This window comes from Colobus angolensis, unplaced genomic scaffold (assembly GCF_000951035.1).
Source record: "Colobus angolensis palliatus isolate OR3802 unplaced genomic scaffold, Cang.pa_1.0 Scaffold1, whole genome shotgun sequence".
Taxonomy (NCBI): Eukaryota; Metazoa; Chordata; class Mammalia; order Primates; family Cercopithecidae; genus Colobus; species Colobus angolensis.
In genome coordinates, this window is record NW_012110918.1 from 1,562,480 (window position 1) to 1,586,184 (window position 23,705).

General features: G+C 36.0%; 1 protein-coding gene across 2 annotated transcripts in view; it reads right to left on the bottom strand.

Moving 5' to 3' along the window:
• Positions 1–23,705, bottom strand: part of CEP112 (centrosomal protein 112kDa) — a 567,477-nt gene that overhangs the window by 428,774 nt on the left and 114,998 nt on the right. For both annotated transcript variants that reach the window (XM_011944093.1, XM_011944768.1), the window contains 4 exons: positions 19,689–19,775; positions 16,565–16,664; positions 12,988–13,106; positions 3,853–3,996 (listed from right to left, as the gene is read on the bottom strand). In XM_011944093.1, coding sequence (XP_011799483.1) covers positions 3,853–3,996; positions 12,988–13,106; positions 16,565–16,664; positions 19,689–19,775 — 450 coding nt within the window. The remainder of the gene's footprint in view (positions 1–3,852; positions 3,997–12,987; positions 13,107–16,564; positions 16,665–19,688; positions 19,776–23,705) is intronic.

Here is a 23,705-nt window from a genome sequence, read left to right on the forward strand (position 1 = left end):
GAGAGTAAGATCAGAATGAGAAACTATCATAGTAATAAAGAATAGGAAGAAAACACAAAGAGATAGAAGACATAGCATAAGACCTAAGAGGTAAAGGGAGAGATCTTTTCAAAGAAATAATGATTGTAAATACACTGCTCAGAACTAAATTAAAAAACTCAAATTTAAAGGGCTCAAAATAATGCCAAAACGTCCATTAACTAGAGACATTATAGTGATATTTACATATATAAAAATCAAAGAGATGATGTTCAAAACTGCTCATCTCCTTCATACTTGAAAACCAAGTGGGGTCACATTTTTTTCTAATGTTTATTTTTCATTAATAGATGTGGCGCCAGTTTCTTCTGGCAATGGATATTAAGGTAAAGAAACCTAAAGGTATTTAGTATTTTTTCTCACATTAGTGACTTAATTTTCTATTGTTTTTTCTTTAGGGTAGGGGAATGGGGAGAGGATCGTGGTGGTTTACACTATGGACACTCAAGGGATTCTAGAGCCTCAAGGACTCCCAGGGATCTGTCCACCACACTTGGCCAGTTGCCACTGTAAAAACCTCAACTGTGCCTGAAGTCTCCCAATCCAGACAGTGTTGTATTCTCTCCAGAAAATAACCTAATGGCTTCTGCTGAGTTGTAGAAGAGACAATCTCATGCTTCACAAAATGGGGGAGAAGATATAAAGATTTGGTCATATTTTTGTTATTTTATTATTTTTAAAAAGTTGTATTATGGGATATTTCAAATATCTACAAAATTACAAGGAAGAGTATAATAAACATCCTTGTACCCAGCACTCCAATTAAACATCTACCTGCTTCTTAAATACGACTTCTAACAATTTATGTGTTGAAGGGCCACTTATCACTCCTCTTCCAGAGATGCCTGGAGCCTCTGGAGGTCCCACGACGTAATCAGTCTTGCTTCTCAGGTTTCTTCACTGTTGATTTAGAGTTATGCTTTCTTGAGCCTGCTAGATGAATTTCAACAAATCCATTGCCTTTCCAACTCCAAAAATTGCATTGCTCTCTCATTGTCTTTGTCCATCAGGGCTTATGCCTTTTTCTTTACCCTATTCCTATCATTTCAACGGAAGGGAATGGAGGCCCAAATAATTTTCACCTCTTCATCAAACAAGTGCGTTAATTTTTTCTTTTTTTGGATCCACTGCCCAAGCTGGCATCCAGCAGCACAATCACACCTCACTGCAACCTTGACCTAATGGGCTCAAGTAATCCTCCTGCCTCAGTCTCCCAAGTAACTGGGACTACAAGCACACCCCACCGGGCCTAGCTAATTTTTTTTTTTTTTCCAGAGACATGGTCTCGCCATGTTACTCTGGATGGTCTTGAATTCCTGGGCTCAATCGATCTGAACACCTCAGCCTCCCAAAGTGCTCGGACCTTCTTAAACTGAGTCCTTCTTTTTTCATTTGTATATCTCTCTTGATTGTCATTCTTGTATGTTTCATTTTTGAACATAATATTAACAATGATCTGTGGGCTTATTATTGTGTAACTTAATTTATGTATATTAAAATAATATTTCCAACAACTTACATTATATTGTACTACTGTTACTCTGTTCCACAAATAAGAACAATTAACATCTGAAGAGCTTACACGACACCCAAGCTATTAAGGACTTGGGATTTGAACCCACAACTGTCTGACCCTGAAGTCCAGGTTCCAAAAAACCATGCATACCACTTCTCATTTCTTTTCCAATGTGAGGTAGGCCTTAGTGCCTGTCTAAGGGTGCAAGGTAACACACTCTAAGATATATGTGTGATATGCCTGGGTAACGACTCTTGTTCAAATTCCACAGCTTTAAATTCAAGAAAGTACTTGGACCAAGCCAGGCTGGCCTGGGGAGGCTGTGAATGGCAAATGAGACAGAGCTCATACCTGGGATACACTGGACCATTCTATGAGGTCATATTACATACAGATGCTCCTTGACTTAAAATGAGATTATGTCCCAATAAACCCATCATTAAGTTTCAAATATCATTAATTTAAAAATGCATTTAATATACCTAACCTACCAAACATCATAGCTTAGCCTGGCCTATCTTAAATATGCACAGAACATTTACATTAGCGTACAGATGGGCAGAATCACCTAACACAAAGCCTATTTTACAGTGAAGTACAGGGTATTTCACGTAATTTACTGAACACTGTATTGAAAGTGAAGAACAGAATGAATGTACAGATAGATGGTCCCCAACTTATGATGGCATGATTGACACGACTTTCACTTTATGACAGTGCGAAAGCAATATGCATCACTTTAAGTACCCATGCAACCATTTGGGGACATAAGCCCATAGTAAATTGAGGAGCATCTGGTATTCTACTAAATGCATCTTACCTTTCCACCAACATAAAGTCAAAAAATTGTAAGTCAAACCATCGTTAAGTAGGGGACGATTTGTATCAGTAACAAGACCGATGCGATGCACTGGCCGTGGACATGAGGAGCTCTGATCCACGTGCAGAGTAACCTTCCAGCAGAACTGTTCCAGGCTTATGAATCTTAGGATGTAAGGCAGGTTCCTAAAGAGCTGAAGACAGTCACTTCCTCAGACCTAGACTCCACGGCCATATATAATCAATGAACAGTCTCTTTGGGGGATCCTCTATCTCACCCTGACCAGTGTCATGGGTCTCCCTGCTGTGTAGCCTGATTGTGGTGACCTCCTTCTGAATTATTTCAGTAAGGAACATTTTGGGCTTACCCATGTGACATCTATGTCTAGTTCCTGATTCAATATGATCTATTAAGAACACTGGTCAGAGTGGTCACACTACTCTAATCTCCCTCTTTGATTTCCTTCACATGGGCATTATTTTCAGAAAAACAATCAAGTCTTTATTTTAAAAAATGAAACAAACAAACAAAAAAAGACAGAAAAGAAATGGCCAGTCATGGTTGCTCATGACTGTCATCCCAGCACTTTGGGAGGCCAATGGGGGCAGATCGCTTGAGCCCAGGAGTTCAAGACCAACCTGGTCAACATGGCAAAACCCTGTCTCTACTAAAAATATAAAAATTAATCGGATGCTGTGGCATGTACCTGTAGTGCCAGCTACTTGGGAGGCTTAGGCACAAGAATCACTTGAGCCTGGGAGGCAGAGGTTGCAGTGAGCCAAGATTAAGCCACTGTACTCTAGCCTAGGCAACAGGGCAAGACCCTGTCTCAAAGGAAAAAAAAAAGAAAAGAGATTATCTCTGAACTGAAAGTCAATGGAAAAAAAAAAGAAGAAGAAAAAGAAAGATTTATAAAAGCTTCTGAGGGTTAAAAAATAATAAATAAGGCTAGGTGCAGGGGCTCACACCTGTAATCTCAGCACTTCCGGAGGCCAAGGAGGGTGGATCACAAGGTCAAGAGTTCGAGACCAGCCTGGCCAACATGGTGAAACCCTGTGTCTACTAAAAATACAAAAACTAGCTGGGCATGGTGGCGGGCGCTTGTAATCCCAGCTACTCAGGAGGCTGAGGCAGGAGGATCATTTGAACCCAGGAGGCGGAGGTTGCAGTGAGCTGAGGTCACACCGTTGCACTCCAGCCTAGGTGACAGGGCGAGACTCCATCTCAAAAACCAAAAATAAAAAAATAAAAAATAATAATAACAAATAAAAAGCAGCATCAAACACTCTACAGTCAAATCCCTCACAGACTTCAAGGGTCTGTCCATGGACACACATAAATCTGTATGGAGTAGGAAGGTAAAGTTTTTCTTTTGATTCTGTAACACCTTTCTACGCCGTGCACATCAGGGAAGAATGAGGACATGGAAATTGAGAAGACAGGTTCTAAGATGTCAAGAACCAGTTTAAAGACTCACTGTGGACTGTGTTTGCGCCATATATTCACTCTCCATTTTATTCAGACGCACATTTGTATCCTCAAGCAATTCTTGAATGTTTTCAGTGTGTCGCTTTTGAAGATCAAACTTTTCCTGTTCCATTTCTGCTACAGCATTGTGAAGCTACATCAGAAAATCAAGAGTTAACTCTTTTACTAATGGAATTGACTATTTTGTAATTCAGGGGAAAAATGGTTTCCTATATTCCTCTATTTATATATATGATGACCTGAACACCAAAAGATATTAAAAGCCACCAATAAACATTCAAGGTAAAGATATCATATAAAAAGGATAAGAAATACTTAATTTTTCCTTTACTTTCCTGAATTGAAAATTTTAATGGATTAACCAATATTAAAAGGAATTATCTGCCTCAGGTAGAAATGGTAAATAAACCAGGCAAATAACACAAGTAAACAATACTAGTATTAGTCTGAAATGAGAAAATAGAAACATTATAATATTGTTACTTATTAGGAATATTGTCTCACTGTCCCCATTATTCATCCTATTTGCATGGAATTTTGTACAACAGTAATGTTAAAAACTGCTTTCTCTCCTACCCGCACCTCAAACAAGAAATTACTTCTAGTCATTCCCTAATCTATAGAAAAACAGACAAAAAGATCACATTTATCAACCAAACAGAGTATGGGTAGGGTGACTAAGCAGAATTGTATACTATATGTATGGAGGTCTTTACTTATTTAAAAAAATCATTACGTATACACTGTTTAAATGGATGAGGCTTTAAAATTTTTACACAAACTAAGGTAAGGAAAATAAAGGCAAATACAGGAGGTCCAGACAAGCTTCAATGGACAACTTCCAAAAGGGGTTGAAAATCTGTGCTCCCAGCCTTGTGGGCATTTCTTCACTTATCTTAATGGGGGTACAATTCCGAGTCTAACTTCCATTCCCTGCATCAACCCCACACCTACCCAATAGGTGAAGAGACCAGGAGTCCAAACAGTCCAAATGATATATTTGGCTTTTTGTTTTTGTTTTTGTTTTGAGATGGAGTCTCACTCTGTCACCCAGGCTGGAGTGTAGTGGTGCAAACTTGGCTCAGTGCAACCTCCACCTCCAGGTTCACTTGATCCTCCTGCCTCAGCCTCCCAAGTAGCTGGGATCAAAGGTAGCCACCACAACACCCGGCTAATTTTTTTATATTTTTAGTAGAGTCGGGGTTTCACCAGGTTGGTCAGCCTGGTCTCGAACTCCTAGCCTCAAGTGATCCACCCACCTCAGCCTCCCAAAATGCTAGGATTACAGGCGTGAGCCACCATGCCTGGCCCCAAATGATATATTTGATTCACTACCTATAAACGGGGAAGAGAGAAAGGACACAATACAGGCAGTGCAGACTCTTACTTGAGTAGGAAGATACTGGAAGGACAGGGAAAACCTGTGAGAGATGGAAGCTAGGACAGAATGCAGGCAATAATTATGATTTTTGTACTGGTAAAGGTCTCAAGAACTCTTCTTCTAGTTTCTAGCTGAATAGGAAGAATGAGGATGCTCAGCAATAGCCACATAGGAGACTCCGGGATTTTGCAAGTTTAACATACACAGTTTTGGTTATTTGTAAGTGGTCCCCAAAATCCCTGATGTATCTAATTTTTAGTTTTGCTGAAATAAACATCGTAAAGCAGTGTTAGGTCTGTTGTTCAAAAGTGAGTCACGTAGCTGGTACATTGCACCCAAATCTCAGTGCTCCTTCACAGCTGTTGAGTGACATGATAGTAACTCAGATAATGGGCTCTAAAGGAGTCCCTTAGAATTTTACAGTTGTACTTACAGGAGCAATTATACGATGTAGTGGTTTTCTCATGTTTATGATCTCCCAAAGTCCCTAGAACATATGCCTGCCGAATGTCAAAAATCTAATAGCCCATCAACACTTAGTGGTTTCTCATGTGTGTTCCACAGTTGTTTCATAAAGGGACTGTCACTGTTGGAGGGGTGTCTGTAAGTCAGTCTACAACACTCATCCAAGGAATTTGCAGTTGAGACTACAAGGGTAAAAATGGCACTGGCAAAAACAAGTATGCTATTACTTGGCTGATGTGTTTGAGGACTAGATAGGCATCTGGTCTAATAGTCTAACTATACTATTAATATGTATTCATTCAACAAATTTTATTAGTACCTGCTATGTACCAGGCATAATGCATCAGTGAGCACTTTCCCAAACCTAACAATGAATTGGAGTCCAGGTCACTCCGTCTAGGAGGTTTTAAACAGCAAATGTTCCTTTGAGGATAAACTATTTTAGTAGAAAATATTATTAGGCTGTAGGATACAAATCCTGCTAGAGTTTATGAAACCACAGGATATAACAATGAGTTGATCCATATGAATTCTCAAGAAGAATTTTTACCCAGAGTTTGATAATGGGCACAGGAGACACAAATGCCCTTCCCAGCATCCTACATATTCGTCTTTAACCATATAGTTGGCTCATGCCAGAGGAGACCCAGAGGCAACAGGAATCTGTCCCAAAAAAAGGGAAAAGTGTAATAAAACCCCACAGGTCAATGGCGCAGCCACTGTGGAAAACACTTTGGCAGTTCCTCAAAAAATTTATCAAAAAGATAAACAGAGTTACCACATAACCCAGGAGTCCCACTCCTAGGACTACACCTAACAGAACGTAAAACCACACACAATGTTCACAGCAACATTACTCATGATATCCAAAAGGTGGAGTCCACTCAAATGCCTATCAACTGATGAATGGATAGGCAAAATGTGGTCTATCCATACAACGCAATATTATTTGACCATAAAACTGATTGAACTATTGATTCATGCTACAGGGAGGGTGGAACTTTAAAATATTACGGTAAGTGAGAGAAGCCAGTCACAAAATGCCACATATTATATTATTGCATTTATATGAGATGTCTAGAATAGGCAAATCTATAAAGACAAAAAGTAGATTGGTGGTTGAAGAGCCTGGGGTGTGGGGAGTGGTGACTGACTGCCGATGGGTAAAGGTTTCTTTCTAGGGCCATGGAAATGGTCTGCAAATTATATTGTGGTGAAAGTTGCACGACTTTGTGAATACATCAAAAAAAAACAATGAATTGTATACTTTAAGAAAGTGAATTTTATGGCATGTAAATCATAACTCAATATTTTTTAAAGGCCCACAGATTAGAACAGCATAGTATAGTCAGGTAACTGGAAAACGTGTTGACAGCTGGGGCAAAAGTCAAGACAGGAAGAAGGATTGTGAGAAAAGATGAGGCTTGAAAGATCACCAGAGTCTTTATCATGAAAAGCCTTGTAAGTCCTAACAACTAAGGAAACAATGGGAACCACTAGGACAATGGGAACCACTAGAGTGATTTAAATATGGTTGTGGGGTCAACCAGATTTGTGTTTGTGAAAGACCAATTTGGCTGTATTGTGGGACATGGAATGACGAGGGACAGACTGGAGGCAGAGTCCAGTTACAGGTGATCTAGGCAAGAGACAGGGGTCTCCTGAACTAAGGAAGGAAGAGTGGTAGATACATTCAAAAGATGGATAATTAACAGAACTTGGCAAGGCATTAGATGTGTGAGCTGAAGCAAAAAGAAGAGTCTTTAAGTAGCTGAGCTGATCCCTATCCCATGGAGAATACTCTACTGGGTAGGTATATCCCTCCATGGGATAGGGGAAAAGGGAATGCCCATTTTAGCAACAAAGGAAGAAGATGAAGTTTAGGGACAATGATGGAATTCAGAACAAGGAGAGATTTTAAATAGGTAGTTGAATAACTGGGACTTAAGGTGAGAGATATAGGATGCATATTTCTATTAGGGAATACACACGTGCGCACACACACACACACACACATATCACCTTGTCCATGTAGAATACATAATTGTTGAATGAATGACTACATAAATAACAAAGTGAATCTATCATGTGCTTATTAATGTTGGTGCCCATCCTGCTTGCACTCAGTTTTCATCTCAGCCCAGATTTACATGAAGTTACACTTCACACACACACACACACACACACACATATACACACACACAAAGCCTTCAATGAGGGGGCAGGTGCAGTGACTCACACCTGTAATTCCAGCGCTTTGGGAGGCCAAGGTGGAATGATCACTTGAGGCCAGGAGTTTGATACCAGCCTGGCCAACATGGAAAAACCCCATATCTACAAAAACTACAAAACTTAGCCAGGCAGTGGTGGCCACACCTGTTATTCCAGCTACTTGGGAGGCTGAGGCATGAGTAGAAGGTTGCAGGGAGCTGAAATTGCACAACTGCTCTCCAGCCTAGGCGACAGAGCAAGACTCTGTCTCAAAAAAAAAAAAAAAAAAAAAAAACTTTCAACCAGATTTACATATTTACACATCCACTATTTATTGTATAATTAGAAAAAAAGCTTTACTAATCCAGCAGAAAGAAAAAGATGTACCCTTGTAAGTGGTAGAAGCCTCTTCTCTTCAAATACCTGACAATTTAAACTAGAATATATTAAATTAGGGAATTCAGACAAAGGAAAAAAGGGGACCTGCTAGGCACACAATGTCCTTGAAGCAAATTTTTTAAAAAAATGCCAAATTTATAGAAAAGATAAAACCAAAATGTGAGAAAGAAAAACCACATGACTAGAAATAACAAAATAAAAACTAGAAAAGAGCTAACTAAAAAGCAATCTATAGATTCAACACTATCCTATCAAATTACCAATGTCATTTTTTACAGAATTAGAAAAAATGATTCTAAGATTCATATGGAACCAAAAAAAGAGTCTGAATAGCTAAAGCAATCCTAAGCAAGAACAACAAGCCAGGCATGGTACCTGACGCCTGCAATCTCAGCACTACTGGGAGGCTGAGGCAGGAGGATCACTTGAGGTCAGGAGTTCAAGACAAGCCTGGGCAACACAGTGAGATCCCATCTCTACAAAAAAAAGAAGTTTTAAATTAGCCAGGTGTGGTAATGCACACCTGTAGTCCCAGCTACTCAGGAGACTGAGGCAGGAGGATCACTTGAGCCCAGGAGGTCAAGGCTGTGGTGAGCTGTTATGGTGCCATTGCACTCCAGACTGCGTGACACAGCAAGACCCTGTCTCAAAAACAAAATAAAACAAAAGAACAAGGCCAGTGGGCATCACATTACCCAACTTAAAACTATGTTATAAGGCTACAATAACCAAAACCACATAGTACTAGTATAAAAACAGACACATAGACCAATGAAACAGAAGAGAGAATCCAGAAATAATGATGCACACCTACAACCATCTGATCTTTGACAAAGTTGACCAAAAAAAAATGGGGAAAGGACTCCTTATCCAATAAATGGGGCTAAGATAACTGGCTAGTCATACGCAGAAGAATGAAACTGGATACCCCACAAAATACAAAAATTAATTCAGGATAGATTAAAGGTTTAAGACCTAAAATTTTAAAAATCCTAGAAGAAAACCTAGGAAGTACCATTCTAGACATTGACCTTGGTAAAGAATTTATGATTAAATCCACAAAAGCAATTGCCACAAAAGTAAAAAATGGACAAGTGGGATGTAATTAAAATAAAGAACTTTTGCACAGCAAAAGAAACTATCAAGTAAACAGATAACTCACAGAATGGGAGAAAATATTTGCAAACTATGTATCTGACAAAGGTCTAATATCCAGAATCTATAAAGAACTCAACAATTCAACAAGAAAAAACAACCCCATTAAAAAGTGGGCAAAGGACATGAACAAACAATTCTCAAAAAAAGAAATACAAGTGGCCAACAAACATATGAAAAAATGTTCAACATCACATGTCATCAGAGAAATGCAATTCAAAACCACAATGAGATACCACCTCACACCAGTAAAAATGGGTGTTATTTAAAAGACTAAAGACAACAGATGCTGGCAAGGTTGCAGAAAAAAGGGAATGCTTATATACTGTTAATGTGGGAACGTAAAGTAGTTCAACCACTGTGGAATGCAGTTTGGAGATTTCTCAGGGAACTTAGAACAACTACCATTTGACCCAACAATCCCATTACTGGTTATATACAAAGGAAAAAAAGTCATTCTACAAAAAAAGCACATGCACTTGTATGTTCATTGCCATGCTATCCACAACAGCAAAGACATGGAATCAACCTAGATGTCCAATGATGGTGGATTGGATAAAGAAAATGTGGTATATATACACCATGGAATATTAGATGGCCATAAAAAATGAAATCATGTCCTTTGTAGTAATGTGGATGCAGCTGGTGGCCATAATACTAAGCAAATTAATGCAGAAACAGAAAACCAAGCATGTTCTCACTTACAAGTGGGAGCTAAACATTAGTATATATGGACATAAAAATAGGAACAATAGACACTGGAGACTCCCAGAGGAAAGAGGGGGACAAAGGCTGAAAAACTACTGTTGGGTACTATGCTCACTACTTGGATGATGGGATCATTCATATCCCAAACCTCAGTGTCACACAATACAACCATGTAACACACCTGCACATGTACCCTCTGAATCTAAAATAAAAGCTGAAATTATTTTTAAAAATGAAATAAAGTATCCATAATACTCAAAGCAATATACAGACTCAAATGTAATCCCTATCAAAATATCAATGACATTTTCACAGAAACAGAAAAAGCAATCCTAAAATTTGCATGTAACCACAGAAGATTATGAATAGCCAAAGCAATCTTAAGCATGAAGAACAAAGGCGGAGGCATCACAGTAACTGACATGAAAATATACTTCGAAGTTGTAGTAACTACAACAGTGTGCCATTGGCATAAAAACAGACACACAGACCAATAAAATAGCATGAAGCACCCAGAAAAAAATCCACACATTTACAGCCAGCTGATTTTTGACAAAAACGCCAAGGACATACAATGGGGAAAGTAGTCTCTTTAATAAACGGTGCTGGGGAAACTGGATATTCACATGCAGAACAATGAAATTAGACCTGTATTTCTCACCACACACAAAAATCAACTCATAATGAATTAAAGACTTAAACGGAAGAACCAAAACTATGGAACTACTAAAAGAAAACACAGAGGAAAAGCTCCATGACATAAATCTAGGCAACAATTTCTGTATAGGACCTCAAAAGCACAGGCAACAAAAGCAAGAAAAAAATAAAAGACAAATGGGATTACATCAAACTAAAAAGCTTCTGCACAGAAAAAAAAAATCAACAGAGTGAAAGGCGACCTACAGAACAGGAAAATACATTTGCAAACTATACATCTGACATGGGGATTCCAAAATGTATAAGAAACTCAAACAACTCAATAGCAAAAAAACAAATATTCTGATGATTAAAAAATAACCTAATGACTTATTTAAGTCAAGGACCTAAACAGACATTTCTCAAAAGAAGACATAGAAATGGCCAAAAGGTATGTGGCAAATGTTAACCTCACTAATCATTAGGGAAAGGCAAATCAAACTTACAATGAGATATCATCTAACTGTAGTTAGAATGATTATTATTAAAAAGTCAAAAGATAACAAGTGTTGGTGAGGATGTAGAGAAAAGAGAACCCTTATATACTGCTAGAGGGAATATGAATTAGTACAGCCACTAGGGAAAACAGTGTGGTTCCTCAAAAAATTAAAAATAGAACTACTATATGATCCAACAATCCCCCTACTAGATATATATCTGAAGAAAATAAAATCAATACGTCAGAGATATCTGCATTCCCATGTTTACTGCAGTATTATTCACAATAATCAAGATAGGAAATCAACGTAAGTGCTCATCAAAGGATGAATGGATAAAGAAAATGTGATAGATACGGACACACATACACACACACACACACACACACATTTGAATACTATTCAGCTACAACAAAGAATGAAATCCTGCCATTTGCAACAACATGGACAAACTTAGAAGGACATTGTGTTTAGTGGAATAAACTGGGAACAGAAAAACAAATACATAATCACACTCATGGAATTTTTAAAGTTGAGCTCATAGGAGTAGAGATCAGATACCGATTATAAGAAGTAGGGGAGGAGAGGAAGGAAAGGCAATAGAGAGAAGTTAAAGAGGAGGTATGATGTTACAGTTATTGACAGGGTTTGGCTATGTCCCCACCCAAAATCTCATCTTGAATTGTAGATGTCCCCATAATCCCTATGTGCCAAAGGAGAGACCAGGTGGAAAGAACTGAAGCATGGGGTCAGTTCCCCCATGCTGTTCTCATGATAGTGGGTGAGTTCTCATGAGATCTGATGGTTTTAACAGTGTGTGGTAGTTCCCCTTGTGTTCATTCTCCTTGCCGCCTTGTGAAGAAGGTGGCTTGCTTTCCCTTCACCTTCTGTCATGACTGTAAGTTTCCTGAGGTCTCCCCAGCCATGCTGAACGGTGAGTCAATTAAAGCTCTTTCCTTTGTAAATTACCCAGTCTCAGTCAGTTCTTTATAACTGTATGAATATGGACTAATACAGTAATATAGGAGAAATAAATTACAGTTTTCTAATGCACAGTAGAGTGCTTATAGTTTATAATAATGTATTACATATTTCAAAAAGTTAGAAGAGAGGAATTTGAATGTCCTCACCAAAAAGAACTGATAAATGTTTGAGGTGATAGAAATGCTGATTACTCTGGTTTTATCAGTATATAATGTATTTATGTATTGAAATATCACACTGTACCCTAAAAATATGTAAAATCATTACATGTCAATCAAAAATAAAGTAAGTCTATACAATAAATTCTAGTCCATATAATATTATCTAACATTTCAGGAAAGAAATGCTTCAATGGCCCAAATTCAAAATTAAAATGGCTTAATTAACAAAAATTGTTTTAGTGTTAACTAATTTTGTTTAAAATCTGTTGGCTATGATAAGAAATCTAGAACATTAATTAAATTCAAGAGCTAGTCAAAAGAATATTTTCTAAATAAAAACTATTTTATAGACCATAGACTTCCAGAAGAAAATATACCAAAACATGAACAGTAGCTATTTCTGAACAGCCTAGAATTTTAGTTATTTTTTATACTTTTCTGTATATTCTGTGAAATCTATTATAATTAAATATGTTACTTGGAAGCATAAACTTTTATATTTTCCATTACTATTTTATGTAGCTTACCTTTTTTTCCCAGTCATTATTTAGAGATTCTGTGCTTTGTTCACATATCTTTTTTAGCTCTGCAATCTGGTCTTCTTTAGTCTCTCTGATAACTTGACAGTCACGTATCAGTGTCTGAACTGTCGAAAATGATGAAAACACAGTTAAACCAATTCTAGATACACAGAGTTTGATTATATAAAATTTAGTGCACCAATTAGTACATAATTCAATTTTTCACCAAGTCTTCTCAATGTTTTCTTCTAAAGTATCTTTTATTCCTTGCTCTTTTTCTTGATTTCTACCACCACAGACTGACTTGGTTAAATTAATCATTACTGGCTCCCTAGACAAATTTAACAGTGTATTGGCCTCAAGCATCATTCCCCTCCAAGGAGTCCTCTGTTGCTTTGAGGAAACCTTTCACCATTATTCTTAGTGAAGTAACTTGAGAATGGAAAACCAAATACCATATGTTTTCGCTTATAAGTGGAAGCTGAGCTATTGGTATGCAAAAAGCATACAGAATTGTATAATGGACTTTGGAGATTCAGAAGCAGGGGGTGGAAAAGGGGGTGTGGGCTAAAAGGTACATATTGGATACAATGTACACTACTTGGGTGATGGGTACACTAAAGTCTCTGACTTCAACACTGTACAATGAATCCATGTAACCAAAAGCACTTGTACCCCAAAAGCTATTGAAATTTTTTAAATTTAAATAAATAAAGAGGCCTTTCATTCGTGCAAATCTGGTAGTTACGCCCAGGCTTACAAATGTTCTACAGCTCTCCTCATCTAAAACATAAATATAGGTCAAAGCCTCTGACATGGACAACAGTTCCTCGTGATTCTGGCCATATCTCTTCCCATTTGCATGTTTTAAACCAGTATTATAAACACACCAACCTATCTGCAGATTCCTGAGTTCATATTCTTTCTCATCTCACTGCCTAAATATGATTGTCTATCTACCTAGAATGCCCTTCCCTCCCTTACTGAAAAACTCCTACTCATCCTTAGATTCGCAACTCAAAAATCACACCTTCTTTATGAACCAGTCATAAAGAATCACTAAATCATGATTTACTCAACCAGATTTCTCCCCTTACAGGGACAGAAAGAATTCCTCTTTATTCCCATGAAACCTCGAGTATTTCTCAATTAAATCACTTATTAACATTATAGTGATTTACTTGCCTGTTTCCTCTTTAATGAGACTATGTTCACGGAAGAGAAAGAGATTTCAACTTTTTATCCACAGGGCATAACAGTGCCACACAGGCAAGTGCTCAAAAAGATGCATACTGAATGAATAAAGGAACCCCTCATTTCAATATATTGTTGCTGCTAGATACTTTTAAATCATTTTCGAAGTTTATGTTACTAAAATGAAATAGGTTTTATATTAGATAAAATATTTGCCTTATAAATCATTTATGTTTCTATCTTCTTTACTATAATTATTTAAACAGTCACTGATTTAAGTGAAAATGTGTTTAATATATTCATTTCTTCTGGATAGTAAAATAAATTCAGCTCCATTTTTAATTGAATATAATATTATCATAGCTTACTAAATAGGTTTTTATTCATTTACTTCAAGATAGCAAAATTTTTGTAAACATTTCCCTAAAAACTGTTTTCACTCTTATACCTCAACTACGCAACAATGAAGGAGACAAGATGAATCCAGGTTAACCTAAAGTGAGTCTTTACCATCTACAATATATTTTACTTTACACTTCCAAAATTAAACTAAGATCTGGTTGCAATTCAAAATGTCTTTAGAAACATTATTTTTAAAACCTCGTCATTTTTAAACCTTAGACATGTTTGAATTGCCTATTTTGAATTAGGGTAAAGAAAACCTGGAAATAAATTTAAAATATTTTTCTAGCCACGGATAATATTTGGAGAAAAAACCTAAACGAATTTATAATTGCTTTTACCAACATTTAAGGGTGGAAATGAATCTAAAATATTTATTTCACTGGTTAACTTATGTATGTAATTGTTGTCCTAACTTGTCAAAGGCATTATCATTCATTCAAATACACTCAGGTTTGGTGAATTGGGGGAGAGCGAGTAAGTTCCATACAGAAAATCCTAAATGAAAACCTTCCCTTCTCCTTTTCTCTTATTCATTGCCTAGATCTTCTCATTCACTAAATCACGATTCACTCTTCAAAATTTCTTCTTCAGTTCCATTCTAGCTACTCCCAGTGCCATCATTCAGAAATCCTTCTCACCTTTAACATGCAAAATTACAGCAGCACAGAAGCAGAACATCTCTGAGTTGGCAGGGACTTTATATATTATTTATTCTGATCTCACCATTTTATAATGAGTAAACCAAGGCCCAGAAACGACTTGCTATCATATATTGGACACTGACAACAGAGCTGAGATTATAGCCTATGTTTTCTAATAAGTAGAATGCTCTCTCCCTCACTCCATTCTGCCTCTGCCTAACACACTTGGAATTGGCCTACTCTGTTCAACACACCCTCCATTACCAGGCTACTCCTCCCAAAACATGAGGTCCTAAAACTCACAATCCTTCCCTGGCTCTTTACATCCAGCATCTACAGGACAAAGTTCAAGCTTTTAAATCTAAAATTCAAAGTCATACTTAATCTAGCCCCAAGTCAACTTTCTTAATATTTTAAAATCTATCTCTTAATGCATAGGGTATCCACTCTAGCTAAATATGGTGTTATTTTTCTCTTTCTTTTACCACATTACTTCACTTAGAATAATGGTGAAAGGTTTCCTCAAAGCAACAGAGGACTCCTTGGAGGGGAATGATGCTTGAGAAGTACCCTTCCTACAACTTAACTACTTCAGCATTCTCATCCCAGTACCTGCAACTCTTCTCTCCAACTAACCAAGACTTTAAAACTTCACATGATTTTACAAAAGTTCCTTTCCTGAAACAATATTTTCAACACTCTCTCTCATGACCACCTATTGATGTAGATGTTTCAACCCATAGTCATAGTCAACTAGGGTCAGAGTTAGCTCAAGCAGTTACCTCCTCATGTCGGACTTTCCATCTGTCCATAGTCAACTTAATACTTGATTACATGCTTTCTTTTTCTTCTTAATAAAAATGTAAATAGGAAATACTTTTTAATTTTTCTGTCAATCACAATACCAGCACATACTATCAGACATAAAAGTAGATACTTAATGTAATGAATTTTACTAGATAAAGAAGAATAATTTCCTTTGACTTCCTCAAAGCCCTAATTCTATGACTGCCCTCAATACTCTATGGCAGCTGTATCCCAGTGAGACTAGAGTTAAGAAGAGGGAGTGAAAGCAACACACTCTTCCAACTCCGTATCTAAAGCAACCACCACTACTACCCCATCACTGTCACTACACAAACACACACAGAGACACACACACACACACAAACACAGTTTTTGTCCCTTCATATGGAAGCCTATATAAATTTATACATTGATGAAAGCCCACATAAACATTCCTACCTTATACTATAAAAGGTCAGAAATCAAATTTTATTTTCCACATCACTAAAATAAAATGGAAATGTTATTAAAAGATGTATGTAACAACACAACATCACCTTTCTTTTCAAGCTTTCTAATAGTCTCTTCAGTTTCATGTTGTTTACTCCTGTATAAAGTTTTCAGTTCCTCTATTTCATTATTCTTTCTTTCTAAAATCTGCAAATAAATTTAAAATGTTTCAGTATATTGTATTACTTTACATATAGGACACTTTTTTGAATCCTGATATATTTAATTCTAAAATATAAATAGAAAAAGTGATTGTAGCAAATATGACTACACTGTGAAATTATATATATATACACACACACACATAAAGCAGTATCTCTTATCCATGGTTTTACTTTCTGCTGTTTCAGTTAGATGTGTGTGTTTTTGTGCATGTCCATGTTAATAATTCTAGCCTAGTCAGAAGTTCACATTTTGCTCTTGCAGCAGCTAGGAGGTAAAATTTATATGATCTGCCACACTTGGAAGCTTCCAAGTTGCCTGAAATTGTGAGATTTCCCTCTTTTTGACTAGTGAATATTGCCACAAATTGGCATTGTAGTGATTTAAGTGACTTTTTTAATTGATTCTCAAATGTCAGTGTTTTGTAAATTAGGGAGAAGTGTTTTGTCCTGAAAGGGAGTTAGGGATTCTTTTTCTCAGATTAGCATAAAAATAGACACATAAGTGTCTAATATTTCTCTTCACATATTTTTCTTACACTTATGATATCTACTGTTGTTTATCTGCTAGCAAATGCCAGCAGATAATAAGTGAATGGTGAATTAGCAGGTAGATATTAATAGAAACTCGTAAAGAACCAATCATATAACTTTTCAATGAGCATAATATTTTTGTAAGTCTACCTCAGCTAATCTAATAAATGGTTTCCCCCAAACTGTAAAAATTATAGTGCATTAACAAAATTATTAAATATACAAGAATAATTGATTATCTGAAAGAAATATGTTATCTGAGATTTTCATGCAATAATTTTTTAAGGACAGTATAAATCATAATTTAGGTGATTTCCTAAAATATAATTCAGAAATTAAGCTGTCATAAAATGGCAGAGAGAAGCTATCAGAAACTTGCCAAGTGGGGAGAGTATACTTTATCACACTGCACTGGGATAGAACATTCTTCAGCTGGGCATGCCCCTAGATCCGCCCACAAGCACCCTTCTATCCTCATAGTGCACAGTGAAAGAATTCCCAGATACATGAAGAGATGACATGTAATCGGCCTCTTTTACATCTAGCTCTGCTACTGTGAATCAGAAAAATCAGCTCAAAATATGTCAAAAATTGCATTAAAATCTACTGTGAATTTATATTATGTCAGAAGTTTTTAAATGTAATCATTTAATAAAATTTAATTGTGATTTTATACTTCAAAATACTTCTATACTCACAAAAACTACAGAAATAACCAAAATGTAAAAAAGATAGCAAGTAAGAGAAAATGCTAATCAAGGGGAAAAAGGAATATCTACTTTTCTTACGGTTGGGTCATATTTCCCATACACCCAAAAGTCAGCTTAACAACAACAACAAAAAAGAACGGGGCACAGTAGCACGTGCCTTTTGTCAGCTACTCAGGAGGCTTACAGATCGCTTGAGCCCAAGAATTTGAGGCTGAAGTGAGCCATGATCATGCCTGTGAATAGCCACTGTCCTCTTCCAGCTTGGGCAACACAGCGAGATCCCATCTCTGGATAATAATATCCATAAAGAAGTAAAAAAGAAAAAGAATGTATACTAATAGGTAAAACACTCCAAATTTTACACCTCACCAATTCCTGATGCTTAGAAAATGCCAGACAAGCAATAAACTGATGAATATACTTTTCAAATCTAGCATAAAGGCAAGGATTTTATTCATATTTTACTTGGCACTTCAAACTAATTGCATTGTCTTCTGCAAGTCAATTTCAGGATTTATTTTAAAGAGAAATTTCTGGAAAGAATTTTATTATTAAATATGTTACTTAGAATAAATCTTTGTGACAGACATACCAAGAAACCTATTTCAAATTCCATCCCCATAATTTTTCCAAATAAATTTTTATATTCATTTATCTTATACATCAATAGACTCTATTTCAATTGTACATGTTATATTGAAATTATATTACTGATTCTCTAACATACTTATGATAGAGAACTTATTATCTAAACAATTTAAACTGAAGTAAAACTCTAGTAAGAGCAAAAAAATATTTGCCTGTAATATCTGAATGGGTGAGAGGAAACTGGAAAAAGAGAGTTCAGTTTTTTTCTCTAATATCCAATCAGTGGTTTTCTCCTTATTGCTTTGAAGGATGAGCCAAATATGTATTTTACTAAATATTAATATATATATTAACCTTTTAAAAAAGCTTGGATACATAATCCTGATGTTATAACTACTGCAACTACCTGCCTCTGTCTCTAGTACTCAGTTTTGGGACGCAGAATCATAGTCTTAGCTTCGAAACAGTAAATGCAAAGTTTCCATTTGGATCAACCTTTATGTATTTCAAAAAAACACATACATACATTATTATCGCTAAATGTTTTAATCATTACTAAAATATAGTAACAACCCAAATCCCATGTAGGATAACCATAATTAAAGATTTTTGCTGTGCCAGCTAAGAAAAAAGAATTTTATTTGAAAATACAGGCTGAAAGATTAGAAAGCATCAATCCCAATGAGCTACCTAAAGCACAAGCCTTTATTGTCAGTGCCAGCATTAAAATGCATGCAAGTCCAAGAGTTCCTTTTTAATTAAAAAGGAAATTTAATTACCAGAAAACCAAAAGAATATTAGAATAACACAAATCCTAGTATTTACCATTGATATCTTATTTCAACTTTCATGAAAGGTAATGATAGAATGCAGATAAAAGACTATAAGAAGGTCAGCCTAAATGCAATAGTTAAGAAGAACTAAAAGGTAATGTAAATATAAGGTTTTAAATAAACACATATGTTTAGCTAATAAAGTTAAAAAATCAACTTTTGCTGGGATATTAGTTTAGCATATTCCATTTTATAACAGAATGTTATAAAGTACATAAATAAGTGGATGGATTGATGGATGGATGGATGGATGGATGGATGGAGGATAACTGGATGGATCATCCTAAGACCTAGAATATTTTTAGTATTCAATATAATTAAAATAATAAAAGATATATATCCTACCTTCTGAACATCAGCATCATGTTTCTGTTGCAGCTTAAGCTTTTCTTCATGAAATTTAGCTTCCATCATTTTTGTTTTCATGTCCAACTTTAAGAAAAATATTTCAAAGGTGTTGTTAATTTACCTTCCCTTTGGCAAAAAATACACAATTAAGTTAAAATAATTCCCTAAAAAAGGACAGTTATCATTTTCCACCTTTACCTTGTAGTCACAGATTCTAGCAATCACATTACATATACCAATATGTTTATTTCAGTCCTCTAATTACTTTCAAGCTAATTAAAAGTCTTTAAAATAAATTTCACCTGATAGGCAAAACAGACAATACTAAGTACAGATTCACTGCTCTCCCCATTCTCTCCCACACAAAAGAAAAAGGCATTTTAAAGTGACATTTTGCTTTTACATTTAAATCCACACAGTATTTTACTCTTCATTATTTTTCATTTCAGTAAGTCTCTTCCAACCTTTTATTTTTTTTCTTTGGTCTACTTGCTCATTTTAAAATAATTAACCTACATATGTAAATATGACTTGAGAATGAGTATCCATAAAAATGGCAAATTACTGATAAGTGCGAATCTTCTAACAGTTTTCCAGCTCTCTCTCCCAGAATCACAGACCCCAGCTCCCTCAAGGGAGTGACTTTATCTCCTGTCAAGCATTCCTTAACTTCTATCCTCTCCAAACCAACACCACATGCAATGGTGCTCTGAGCAAAGCCAAAAATGTAACCAATCTTGTTACTAATAAGAAGTGTATCCTAGAATTAAAAGAGCAGTAACGACAGGTTTCAAGACGAGCAACATGAAATTGATTATCTCAAATGTGAAAGTATTTGGCCACATGATTCCTCACAATTTAAGAGAGTATTATACATTGGAGTCTGGCAGACCTCTTTTCCAGCTCTAATTCCAATCCCACCATATATGCACTGTTGCGACTTTGAGCAAGTGACCCTTTGACACTCTAGTTCCTCTTCTGCTAATTAAGGAAAAGTATCTTTACCTCAATGGATTGTGAAAATTATATTCAATAAAATAATTTAAATGACCATGTCCAGGACAATGTGTGGCACAAAGTAAGTATGCAAAAATATCAATCAACAACATTTAGGAAAAAAATTTTAATATTATTAATATACCTTCAAAATATTTTCTTGAAAATTTTTGAAATACACTTTATATTTTCAATTACTGTTTCAAATACAATATAAATTTAGCAAGATAAACATGCATATCATATTAACATATCAAACTGAGATTTTATATTTCCCAAACAAAAGTTAACATGAAATAAATTCATGACTTCAATGTTATGAATGGTGGAGAAAGAGACAGTTATCCATTCGCTATGCAAATAAAAAACAATTTCAATTCCCTTGCCTCTAAATCACACAATATTTTTTCTTCCTTTTTGCAGAAAGGAGACTGCACAACCAAATTCCATGCAAAGATCCTTCACAGAAGTATTTTTGGGATCTATTAAAAGGGAACTAAAGCCAAAAGACAATATGACAAAGCTGGCCAGGTCTAAGAGACATGATTCATTGCCAGATCTTTCCATAACACCTTCTAGAGAACTTGTCATACCTCAGCTTCTGAAGGTAAGCCCTAAAAATCATGTGAGTGTGCTACCATAATCCCAACCCAACACCTCTCACCGGCCCCACCTCATTATTTATTGACCAAGTTAGGAATAAATACCTGAGACATGCTTAAGCAATCCATTAGCTAGCAAACAATCATTCAGATTCTCTCTCAAGAATCTAAACTAACACACCAAGTTAGCTATTGTGGCGAGCAAACCCAAGTTCTGAAGTGCAGCAACCAAGAGAAAAGCAGGCGAATCCAGTATATAGAAAAAAGTAGAGCAAATACGCAAATAAAGCAAAGATTAGAAACCACATAGCATCTGGATATGAGGAAAGAAAACTCAGGCTCCATTGATCTCAATGACTCTAGGGTTAGTTGAACTCAAAAGGATTTTTGTGCCTCTTTTTATTTTATGTAGCTTGATGGATCTCTGTTCTTACAACCAAAGATATTTATCTAAATTCTATTCTTCTGGCTGTAACTTTTTGCCTTGGTGTAATACTAAACTTACAGAAAAGTTGCAATAATAGCACAAGGAACTCCCATATACCCTTTCTTTACCCAGATTTACCAATTTTTTTATATTTTGCCCTATATGCTTTGTCATTTTATCTCTGTATCTACCTCTACATATATATATATAAATACACGCATATTACTTCCTCAATCATTTGTAAATTAGAAGCATCATGCCTCTTTATCCCTAAAAACTTCAATATATATTTCCTTAGAACAAGAACACTGTCTTTGATAACCAAAGCGCAGTTATCACATTGAGGAAATGTAACATTAATACAATATTATCTACTGCATAGTTTATACTCAAGTTTTACAAATTATTACAGTAATGTCATTTATAGCTATTATTTTTCTCAATCCAGGATCCAACCTGGAATCACACATTGCTTTTAGTTGTCACATCAACTATTTATTTCTCCTTTAATCTGGAACAGCCTTTCTTTGTGTTTAGTGACCTTGACATTTTTTAAGAGTACAGACCGTTATTAAATGTCTCTCCATTTGGATTTGTCTGATGTTTCCCTCATGCCTACATTTATGAGATTTTGGCAGGAATGACACTAAAGTGATACTGTGTCCTTTTTCATTGCATCGTATTAGAAGGAAGCTAGTTTGGCTCAATATCTCCAATGTACAATTCAGTAACTTGGTTAAGATAGTAAGCACCAAGTTATTATAAGGGTGATATTACAAAGAAAGTCTCTCCACTGCCATCCTTTTAAAAAGGTAAGAGTATCTCATCTCTGGAAACTCTTACCTTGATGCCACAGAATAGCTCTATATTTCCACCCTGTACTCTAGGATAGAAATCCTAAATGTATTATGGACAACTAGGGCATGATGCCTGATAAAACATCAAGATTAGAATATGGATATTAGAATATACAATCTTATTACTATAGTATATAAAGACAATATAAGGATACAGATTTAGATACAGATGTAGATATAAATATAGATACGTACCTATGTGTTCATCTATATAGACTGCAATTGAAAAACATTTCTAATTAGTTTGACCTCCAAGGAAGCCTGACTTCAAAAAACATTTAAGTTTTCTTTTTCTGAGATCAGAATATACATTATCAATTTCAAATTTAAGATGTAAAAATTAGGCTTGCAGATCTACTTCAGGCTATAATGAAGTAGGGTACCACACTAACCTCCTACTGTTAACCATAAAATGGGATAAAATATATGAGATAACCGTTCTCAAGGACTGGACAACAGGCAATGCATTACTGTGATCCTCACGAATTGAAGCCCACGATAGTCCCAGCTTTCTGCCTGGGTACAATAACTGGAGTCCATGTAGAGCACCACAGGCCTACTGAGCCGAGAAGGCAGAGGTCAGAGTTCAGGGCAGTTAAAGAATCTTAAATGCAGGGCACTAGAGAGATATAAGCTGCCCAGAAGATTTCCCTGTCACTCCTCAAGCACAGGCTGAAGGCTGGGATATGTGCGCCCTGGGTGAATAACAAAACGTTACTGCTACAAAGTAGAAAATGTAACAGCTGCTACAGGTTAAAGTGCTGGGAGGCGCCAAAGACTTCTTAACTTGCAAAAACCTGGCAATTCAGCTGAAACAACATAAAGGCCACACCTCTGGACTACGCTAAACCTGCCTCCAAGGACTGAAAGCAAGCCTCAGAAAGCTAGTTTGTAACACAGGTCCCATGGGGTTGGATAATATCTTTGGCTTTCTATGTATTTGCCTTAACAGAATGTAAAAACCAAGTCTACACAACTTAAAGATGATTAACTATTAATTGAACAGCCTATAAGAACAACAACAACAAAAATATTCTATGGAAAAAAATAACAGAATCCTGAGTCCCTACAAGGTAACAACCGCAAGGTCCATTATCTAGAAAGTAATAAAGATGTGCCAAAAAAAAAAAAA